General features: G+C 38.5%; 1 protein-coding gene across 2 annotated transcripts in view; it reads right to left on the bottom strand.

Moving 5' to 3' along the window:
* Nucleotides 1-1,626: 1,626 nt before the first annotated feature.
* Nucleotides 1,627-11,113, bottom strand: part of LOC129095247 (protein kinase C beta type) — a 29,000-nt gene continuing 19,513 nt past the window's right edge. The window contains exons 12-17 of one of the 2 annotated variants that reach the window (XM_054603617.1): nucleotides 10,330-10,392; nucleotides 10,089-10,227; nucleotides 9,906-9,986; nucleotides 9,711-9,818; nucleotides 9,194-9,334; nucleotides 1,627-3,324 (exon numbers count right to left, since the gene is read on the bottom strand). In XM_054603617.1, the coding sequence (XP_054459592.1) occupies nucleotides 3,172-3,324; nucleotides 9,194-9,334; nucleotides 9,711-9,818; nucleotides 9,906-9,986; nucleotides 10,089-10,227; nucleotides 10,330-10,392 (685 nt within the window). In that variant the 3' untranslated portion in view covers nucleotides 1,627-3,171. Of the gene's footprint in view, nucleotides 3,325-6,831; nucleotides 8,761-9,193; nucleotides 9,335-9,710; nucleotides 9,819-9,905; nucleotides 9,987-10,088; nucleotides 10,228-10,329; nucleotides 10,393-11,113 lie in introns of those variants that run through there. The other variant, XM_054603616.1, reaches the window with a different exon arrangement.

Here is an 11,113-nt window from a genome sequence, read left to right as displayed (position 1 = left end):
CCTGTCTGTGTGTGTGTGTGTGTGTGTGTGTGTGTGTGTGTGTGTGTGTGTGTGTGTGTGTGTGTGTGTGTGTGTGTGTGTGTGTGTGTGTGTTCATGTCACTGAGCATTATGGACAAACCTGGAGCCTGGATCAGTTCAGTTCAGCACCATGGACAGCAGCACAGTGGTGATAATGTTAAATTCGTGAGTTTTTCACTAGTGAGGGGAACAGAAAACTTTACTTTCCTTGTTTGTATATATTTATATATATATATATATATATATATATATATATATATATATATATATATATATATATAATACGAACTATGGTTAAATCCTGCTTTCCATTGTAATGTTAGAATAAAAAAGAAAGCCACATCACTTACTGCATTATTATGCAATAATCCAATAATCACCTTTCATTTCAGTGTGTTGAATAAAAAAAATGATAGACAAACAATTGAAACGAACATTTCCTGTGTCAACAATGAGCTTTTAGACCTACTAAGTAATGTTTAAGTGTTTTTACTTCGAAGATAACCATCTTTTACTGCATTATCTTTGATTGAAGATCAGTTAGGATAATTATGTGAGATAATAACATCTAAATTGTGTTTTTACCCGAAAATGCATAATAATAATAATATTGTTGAAATAGTAGTACAACAGCTAATAAGTACCTGGTGCATCAGCTGATCAACGGGGCTATATGCCTTCTCAGGATAGATATTAGGCACACTTTTTACAATATTTTGAAAACTTTAAAGTAGGTTCAGGCAGACTTATAATTTTCTGAGGACCTTCTGATTGATATTTTAGCTGTTTACTCATAACATGTTCTTTATATGAACATCACCATCTGGGTCACATCCACCAGTAAATGAGAGAGGTGGCGTAATAAAAGAGTTAATGACAATATGAATATTTAGGGCTCTAAATATAAAGTGGGCATATTTGAAGAAGCCAAAGCAATCAGCATCAACAGAAAAGATGGTTGAAGAGAAAAATAATAAATATTGGAATGCAGTTCACCCACCCACGCACACACAGAGAGAGAGAGAGAGAGAGAGACAAAAACACAAACACACACACAACAACAACAACAACAACAAATCTCAACCACTGATTAAAAATCAACGAGAGAGAACAATAAACCTTGATTTTGATTAGTTGCTGTAGTTAATTATCAAGCAAAAATGCCAAACATTCTTTAGGTTCTGCTTCTAACCACTGCTGATTTGCTGCTTTACACAATTGTATGTAGTTGTTAACTAATTATCTTTAGATGACTGTTGGTAGGACGAAACAAGACATTTGAAAACTTGTGTTTTCACTATTTTCGGAACTAAACAATAAATCCAAACTGATGAATCAGCGAAACAGCCCAAATCACGCCGATTCACCAGAAACTCCTTCAGCTCAGACTCCAGCTGAGAGCTCCTCCTCCGGCCAGGAGCAGAGCTTCTAAATGGTCGCTGTTGCCCAGAAAGACGACCGATTTGTCCACAGCGACCGACAAAATCCAAACATAAAATAAAAGTTCCTTGTAGCAGCTTTGATGAAAACTGTTGCAACAAATGCTGTAGTAATGTGTAATATGTTATGTACAGCCGAGTCAAATACAAGAGCCAGAGTTACTGAAATGGTATCATGATAATTCACTTTAATGTAGGTTTCATACTGGAAGTGTCTCTCACGCGCAGGTAAATATGGCGCATGCAACACGTATACTGTCCTGTTACACAATTTCATTAGGTTGCTTTATAAAAGTTGCCCTCTTCCCCTCAACATTTTCCTTTATGGCCTTTTGCATAGTAAACACTTTATTCTCCCCTCTTGTTGCCCTCTCCCTCTTGTACACATATCTCATTTCCCATTTGGTTTCCTCTTTAAATTGTAGAAGTCAATGTGAGTTGGGGGACAGGGGAGGAAGAGGAGGAGAAAGGGAGATATAAAAACAGGGAAAACAAAGTAAAAAGTGACAGCTGAGTGTCTGCAGAGAGAGAGAGCAGAGAGAAAGTGAGATGGGGCTTTGAAGAATAGTATAGAAGTGTATTATAACATTACAAACACTTCTAGCTCTAGATCCCATTCCTATTTACACATACACTGAAACAAGTCATACAGAATAATTACATCTACTTTATATATATTAATTTCAAAGAATCTCATATTTTCTTGTCATCAAGGACGGCGAAACAGTGTTTGCTCCGCGCTTTGTAAAGCAAACTCTTTAGCATATTTCAACATTATTAGAGACACAGCATTCGAAATGGAAACTAAATATGACCATGGGTATTACAAAACTGACTTGCATCGATAAATTCCAAGACACCAGAGGTTTTCTTTTTTTCCTTTCTCCTCCATGATGTCAAACGCAAATCTTAAGGGAACTACTGTACCAACAAATATGGCATGCATAGAGGAGCTGCACCACAAAGACTGTAGAGGCCTACACAGCACTAACCCACTGTGTACACAGTGCCAGAGAGAAGAGAGAAAGAGAGAGAGATTAAGCAAGAGATAAAAGACAGAGACATTTTTTAAATATCGCTGCCAAACAGGCATTTGGGGGGATTTTTCTTCTTTTTTTTTTTTTTTTTGCATCAATTCGGAAGACGAGACGTGCTTAAGACTTAGTCCAGGACTAATTTAGACATGAGGTTTTAAATCAGGTCTTTATAAAAAAAAAAAAAACTTTCTTCCCTCCGAACCACAGCCTGCAAAATGTGTGTGTGTGTGTGTGAGTGCATGTATGACATATTGATCATGGAATGTTTATGATGTAACTTTTACAGGCCGAAGAGAATCAAGTAAACAAATGCACACTGTTGTTGATCGATAGGAGCACATACACACGGTTACACATTCACTATGACTCTGTATTATTGACCTGCTCACCACGAGGACCTGTGAATACTACACATGCCTGAAGATTTCTAGTAAACTGGCCTGTTTGACCATGTGGTTACAGGTCAAACTCAGTCCCAGTGTGACCAACCAGCAGCTAGAGCCATTGTGGTGGTTTATAATTATTGTCCAGTTAGGATGCTGGTGTGGTTTGAGATGTATGAGACGTGGTTATGTCGGCGATGAGATGCTGGATGGGTCCGTGATGGCAGTGTAACTGGGCTGTACGGGTTGGAGTAAAGTCTTGTTCGGGCCGCGTTGGACCAACAGGAACTCTTCAGACTTGTATGATGAATTCTGGGTTGGTGTAAGAGAAGCCCTGAAACTCGTTCTGGTCCAGATTCATAATGAAGAGCTTGTCCGTCGGCGTCAGCTCCACCGCCATCTTGGTGAACTCCTTGTCGAAGTTGCCGACGTCGCGGCGAGATTTCTGCCAAAGAGAGAGAGAGAAAAGAAGGAGAAAGAGAGAACGTGTTAGAGAAAATTAAGTAAAAGGGAATTTGTACAGCGTTTAAAAGAAGGCAGTTTAGACAGAAAAAGGTTGACAACAGGCAAAAAAGAGAAACTCTTCCATAGAGGCACAAAGATGGAGGATGAAGGAGGAGGGAAGGGAGGTTGAATAGTTCAGCACACAGAAAGACAATAATCTGCAGAGGTGGGACGAAGTCATTGTTCTTATCGTTACAAGTCCACTCAAGTCCCAAGTCAAAGTCAAAGTCCTAAATGTTGTGTTTGGAGTCCTAAATCATTATGTACCCTTCACCAGCTTTAATGCCGTTTTAAATCTGTTAGTAGTTAGTACAGTTCAAAAAAAATAAAAAAATAATTTGTATTAACAACTTTTGAAATGCTTATTAATTACTTTCAAGAAAAAGCTAAATTAAGGTCTATATTATTCTGTTGTCTCTTCAGGGGACCAAAGCCCTCCCATGCAGCTCATCCGTCAACAAAAAGGCTTATAGAATGTTCACAATATTTCATGTTAAATTTAAAATGTAGAATAGCAAAAGAAAATGACATTGGAAGATAATCATGAAGCCTCATTAACGCTTTTAGCATATTAACTTTTGATTACATTTTTGCACAAAAGAGGAATGTGGATCTGAGAAACTTTAATTTTTTACACACAAGTTATTGTTAAGGCTTATTTTGCTTATATTTGACTGTATTTTAAAAAGGTGCAACATGTAACATGTAGCCAGAATTTCTGTTTAAAACAACAAATTTAACTAAGAACATCAACAAAGGAGGTTGCAGTGTTGGCGTTTTTGTCAAACACGTCTTTGCATAGCGTTACAGAGAGATCTACTGAAATGAGCATGCTAAACAGCTAGCCGTGGTAGCTTCTAACGTTTTTCCAAAGCCACTTAAGATGAAACCACACCTTTTTCTGTATGACTAAAGCCAAGCCAGAATTTACTGTTTCAGACCATAAAAATGAGACAATAATTAGCTACCACAACCTGCTGTCCCTCCAACTCACTCCCCATCGCTGGGAGACTACTTTGTGGGGAGAAGAGCGGACAGCAGCTCAATAGATGGATCTTCAGTTCGCAGCTGTAGTAACTCCTATTTCAACTAGCGCAAAATCGCGTATATCTGGCGCCTGAGGTCACAGCTTTGTGTGTTGTGTGTTTCTATAAAGCATGGTGGAATTAACAAGCTAGCTAGCTAGCTAGCTAGCCAGTCGCTAAATGAGTAAAATAAAACAACTTTTTACTTCATCCACTCACAGCATAACATCCAATTCACACAAGAGCAATAGCCAATCAAAGCACAGTCGACGCTGAGTCAGGCTTTCGTCATATTGAAGTGGGCGTGGCCGTCATGTGTTGTAGTAACACTTGAAACCTGAGAAGCGATAGTGAGTCAATGTAGAGTCCAGTCCAGTTATATTATACAACGCCATTCATTCCTATGCATGCTGCTCCAAGTAAATGCTGTTAGCATTAGCGCTGGGAGAGCTGCTGCTGGTTCTAACCTTTGTAACCGTAGCAACAGAAAGTTTGCTGATGGGTCACCTGGGATACATCTTACCCATTGCACCCTTATACGTACTTTGAACTTCTTTTTTAGAATCTGTGTGGCAAAGGTTTTCAAACAGAATACAGATAGGAATTCAGGCAAGTAAAACTTTACAGAATATATATGTGTACCATTAAATTAATTTATTAAATGTGACATTTTTTTTAAATAATAGAAGATTTGTATTGGATGAATTTGGTCCCTTGACCTCAGTCTTTATAAAATACAAGTTACTGCTACAACTGTCAAAATTCTATGTTTAAACACAAATTATTGTTATAAAACAGACTTTTGTGAACTTGTCCTTAAAATCTAAGTGAAGTCATGCGTATTTTGGTATTTCTGAGTCCCAGTACAGTCTAGTCCACACCTCTGATCACCTGTAAATGGTGGCACCACCAGTCTAGAGTCAGAAAAACACACCACTGTTTCCACACAGGACTGGGGGGGGAGCAAGTCGACAACAAAACAAACACACCCTGCCGACAAAACCCAGAAACACAGTCAGAAGATGAAAAAAAGACCCATCGAAACATTTCAACAGCACAAAAGCAGAAAGATCCAAGACAAACTTCCGCAGCCAGAGAGAGGAAACGTCCCAGTACAAAACAGACATGGATCGATAAAACAGACCGGCTGCAGACCAAACCACAACCGGAAAGGGTTTCACACAGGGAGGTGAAGCAGTGAGCCCCAGGCAAGACACACGTATCACACACACACACACACAGCATTCAGTGTCCTACCTCCTCCTTCTTGTCTCATCACAGGGCTTCCAGCTGAAATGAGGAGGGTAAACTTTCCCACCTTTACCACTGGTCCATGAACTCATCACTAATTCAGCTCATTTTTGTGAATGAATGATGCAGGAGTGATGCTGCATATCTTATTGCTGCAATGTGTGTTTTTGTTTTTTATGGATGACATTTTATTTTAACCATCCTATGTAGCTTTAGAAACCAGTACAAAACAGTGAATGAATGGTAACTGGCATAAATATACAGTATTTTTGGTGTATATGGAAAATGGACACTATAACACAGTTAAAATACTATAAAATGTAGTTCCATGTTTAGTTTATAACACATTAAATTATTTGTTTATGAAAACTTCCTTTTACCCACAGATGAAAGCCAAAAGATGGATCTAAAAAACCTTTTTGGGTCAAACTAGCAATGTAATAGTTATTTTCTAATTGCTAGTATTTCAGAGGCCTCTAACAAACAGACAAGTTTGTCGGTAAATACAGCTGAGTGAACACAATAAAAGCAGAGATCACAGCTAAAAATGGAGAACTTGGTGACTTTTATCGATACATAGATTACGAAGTTAAACGAATACCTACGGGGCAAAATTTTAATGGAGGCTGTAGTTTTTTTATATGCTCACAGAGTAATTGCTGTTTTACTTTGATCAAAAATCGTAAAGGTAAGAAAGTATATAAATCAGATAGCAGGCTGACTGAAACTTTTCAACATTTTTAGAAGTCCGATGAATAGGAAATTTACGTTTTTAAGGCTTCGGTCTTTGTAGAAATTGAACAAACAAGACATAACGTGTAAACTCTTTCCTTGTTTCCAGTTTATGCTTAGCTAAGCTTATTCAGCAGTCTCCTGCCTCTATAGCTTAGCTCCCAGATATGATAAGAGTTAAGCTTATCTTCTCACAGAGCAAGTCACCAAATAAAAAGTATACTCTTTAAAAGTGTAACCGTTTTGGGTGTAGCGGCAGTATTAACAAGGCGGACACAGCAGAAGTAGTCTGGTAGGCACCAGTGAGTATATTATCAGTTTCCAATCATACAGGACAATTACACAATCCACAGAAGCATCTCTCTCATCCAGAACAATTTATCCAAATACCTCTCTGATATAGAACTCCATATATATATATATATATATATATATATATATTTTCCTCATCATCTCACCATTAATTAGACACCATTACTATCATCACAATAAACGCTCTCTTTTTCCACCTTAATCAGCGAGCATCTTTGTGCATCTGTGACGTCAACATGGTGCCGCCTCCCTTTTTTTGATACAAGCTCAAAGAACAAGATTTGACACATTGTTACAACCCTGCATCGTTACACAGTTACAAAAAAAGATAACACGACCTGCCTCACAATGAAACACGCGTCTTCATTCATTTTATACATGGAAATGACTTTCCGAGGGCATTGTATTGTTGGAGAACAGGTACAAGCTATAATGCATATTCTAATAATTACACATGTACTGCAAAATGGCACAAGATGGCTGCCCGTCATCACAGTTATTGAGGACAATATCTTTCCACATCCTCATGATTCTGAACCCTATTTTGGCACTTTTTGGACATCCTAACAAACTACCAGCTTCACAAGACTCGCCTGATGTGAAATTCTCCTGATAAATGTTCTTTACAAGCGAAGAGATATGTCTTTAAAACACAGTGTAATGTGGTGAATGTTTTCATTAATGAGTTCAGAGAAAAGGGATGTCATTTCAATCAAAAATCACTAACCTGACACAGACTGACACTTGCTGGCTGCATGTATAAAGACGTCTATCCTCTGACTGGTTAAAAATTAAATCAGCAAAAAGTTTAAGCTCACCACAACACTGATTGAACAGAAAGTGTAGAAGTATTTGGTCCTATAGACAATATAAAGTCAACATTGGGAAACTGATTAGTACTCAAACAATCATAGCAAAGCAATTGGTCAGTTTTCACTTACATTGTATGTATATTACCAAATATGTGATCATAGTACACGCATCAATACTACCGATAGGTTGTCATAGTCGATATGCAATCACAGGGAGGGTGACACATAGGCAGAGCAGGTTCGGGTTCAGGCCCTGAGGTCGGACCCCGACATGAACCTGCTGGTGTGAGCAGCCGAGAGGCATTCAAGAGCGAGCAACAGTTCTGCACTGAAGATAGGAATACAGCCGGTAGAGCTGATGTGCTAAACCACAGTAAACTGAAAACAGTGTCTCCTACTGGCAACTTGACACGTGAGTATATCTGATTATTTCCCCTGATTGTTAGCATTTGAGCACCTGTATGCATTTGCACCTGAAAGTTATTAGAAGAAATTGTGTTCTGGCAAATACGCTTATTTGTCAGTTTGAGTTAGATGAGAGGATTGATAACAATCTTATGACTGTGGATACAGAGCTGGAGCCAGAAGGCAATTATCTTATCTTGAATAAGCATAAAAACTAGAAGCTGTTAGCAGGAGAAATTGCTGGACTAGCTCTCCTCAAAAAAGCAGATTCCAGGACTTGTTTACTAGTTAAGACGTTTTATCTAATGTATTTAATACACACATGAAGAGAGTTGAACAACATCAACATGTTTTTTACATGTTTTTTTGCGTAAACACAGCACCCTGCAAGTGAGTTTAACTTTGGAGAGAGCCAGGCTAGCTGTTTCCCCCTGCCTCCAGTGTTTATGCTAAGCTAGGCTAACCGCCTCCTGGCTCCATCTCCTTACTTTACATGCAGACGTGAGATTGATATCGATCTTCACATCCACGTCTCAAAAATGTATTTCCCAGAACGTTAACGTTTCAACCTGACGAATGCAGCCTGGATATGACATCGTGGTGATTTTTGTTTTGTTTGCTTGTTTTTGAATGTATGTTTCCGAGGTGTGGGGGATTACTAGTGCAGCCCAGTGGTATGTGGCGTGGTCAGTGAGTTGTGTTTGGGTACTCAGGGTTAACAAATGAGAAGCCTTGGAATTCTTCCTGGTCCAGGTTGGATATAAGCTCCTGATCTGGGGGGGTCAGCTCGGGGGGGTGGCGCGTGAAAAAGCGATCAAAGTTCTCTGCATCACGCCCACACTGCCATGGAGAGGAGAGAGAGAGATAGGAAGGGTGGGGTGGGGGGGGATGGAGTGAGTTTGATGAGGGATGTGAGGAAAAAAAGGACAACAACAAACGACAAAGAGAAAAAAGAGAAAGACAACTAAAACATGGCGTCAACCAATCAAATCACTCACAGCCGAAACTGTGGATTTCCATTGGTCCGCATGTGAGCCAGTGACATCTTAGCTTCTTCATTGGTGATTACACTCACAAATCTCACACCAGTATTTGTCAGAGTAGTGACCAATGGCAGGTGATGGTTGGGTTCAGGGGATGAGCGATGTAATCTATAACTTACCTTCACTAAGTGTGTTATTCCTTTCCTTACTGCGACTCATTTCTGAGGTAATCAGTGACGTTCAGATAACATTCAACAGTCGAAAAGAGTAAGTGTGTGTAATATACTCACAGCTTTAGGTTTGAAAGGCGGCTGGACTTCTTTATTCTCCAGTTTGTCCCAGTCTATGTAGCGGAAGAAGGCGTGCTCCTTGATGTCTCTCTCCCCCTCTGGACCGCAGCCCAGACGCTTACCTGGGTGCTTGGTCATCAGCTGAAATCACACACGGACATAGGTGAGAGGTTTGCAAACAAAAAGATGATGTATTCTTTAATTGATTGTTCTTTTATTTAACTTTACTGAATATTCCGAATTTTTTAACCCCCCATGAAAAGGCAGCGTTAATAAAACATACTGACAAGTTTATAGAACTGAAACTTATCTGGTGTTTCCTCCATTATCTGGCACTCAGTTTTTTATTTTACCTAGTGGAGAATGATATTTCAGCTCAGCTGTAGCTGCACTGTTAAAAGGTACTCTTACCCCTTTTCACCTTAATCTAAGAGCCCTTAACATGGTGTACTCTCCAGTGTTCAGAGAGGATATGGAGAGGGTCTCTATGTGTGTGCATTTGAGCATGCAGCCTCACCCCCTTGCAGATGGCAACAGCTTCTTTGGACATGGATTTAGGGTAAGAGACGTGATGCTCCATGATCGACTGGAACAGCTCATCTTCATCTTCCCCGTCAAAAGGCGGCTGGATGAGCACAGATATATGTCATCATTTTTTTTTTCCATAATTGTTCTCAATAAAAAAAAGTAATTCAAGTGAATGAATACAAACCTGTCCAGCAAGCATTTCGTAGAGCAGTACTCCAAAGGCCCACCAGTCTACCGACTTTCCATAAGGTTGATAAGCTATAATCTATAAGACACATTGGTGGAGGCGTGAGTCTTATTCAGGGGTTAAAAAAAAAAGCAACAACAAAAAAACATCTATCAACTATCTCACAGCAGGTAAACTCACCTCTGGAGCGATGTAGTCTGGTGTTCCACAAAAAGTTTTAGTCGTAGTTCCATCGTACATGTTCTCTTTGCACATGCCGAAGTCGGCTATCTTTATATGGCCTTCAGCGTCCAGCATCACATTGTCCAGCTTCAGATCCCTAACAGACACACAAACATACATATCGATATTAATCACACCTGTATTCTCAAATATTGTAAACTGCACATGCAGACTCCAGCTGATCTACAAACTGACTCACCGATACACAATGCCTTTGGAGTGAAGGAAGAAGAGTCCAATGGCAATCTCTGCAGCATAGAACCTAAAATACAGAAAAAAACACCAGTTTCTAAAAGTATTTGCGTGTCTGTATTGACATGGATACACAGTACGTTCTGTGATGATATGAATAATACGCTTTGTCCACTTATGATGTCAAAATTTCACAATCATTTTCTGTTTTCATCAATGGAGTGATGCATGCAGTTTTACAGTATACTTATTCATATCATTATTATTCATATTTTATATTACCACTATACATATTTACAATAAACTGCCCTTAACTGCTTTTTGCACCTCTGGTTAGATGCTGAACTGCATTTTGTTCAGTTACTCTGAAACAACATTGTGGAACTCTGTGCAATGACGATAAAGTTTAATCTACCAAAAAGCTGCTGCAAACATTAGACAAACTCATATGCATGTGTCGTGTTAGCAATTAACTGCAAAGTTGTTTTTGATAAAGGTTCACCAAAAACTGAATCAAAGAATGGTTTAGAGTGATTTATTTTATTTTTTTATCTTTTTAATAATTATTTATTTATTATTCTATACATTTTATTTTTATTTCATTAATCAGTTGTTTTATTGTATTTAAGTTGTAATTTATTTTTTTTAACTATTTCAGTATTAATCTATTTTTTATTTCACACTATTTTTTATTTTATTGTCTGACACTATATCTTTTTTTTTTTTTCTGAATGGCTTTAGTCTTTTCTATTAGATGATGAATTAGTACACCTTTCAACATTTTAGGATCA

This window comes from Anoplopoma fimbria, chromosome 9 (assembly GCF_027596085.1).
Source record: "Anoplopoma fimbria isolate UVic2021 breed Golden Eagle Sablefish chromosome 9, Afim_UVic_2022, whole genome shotgun sequence".
NCBI lineage: Eukaryota > Metazoa > Chordata > Actinopteri > Perciformes > Anoplopomatidae > Anoplopoma > Anoplopoma fimbria.
This window is presented reverse-complemented; position numbering and strand designations above follow the sequence as displayed.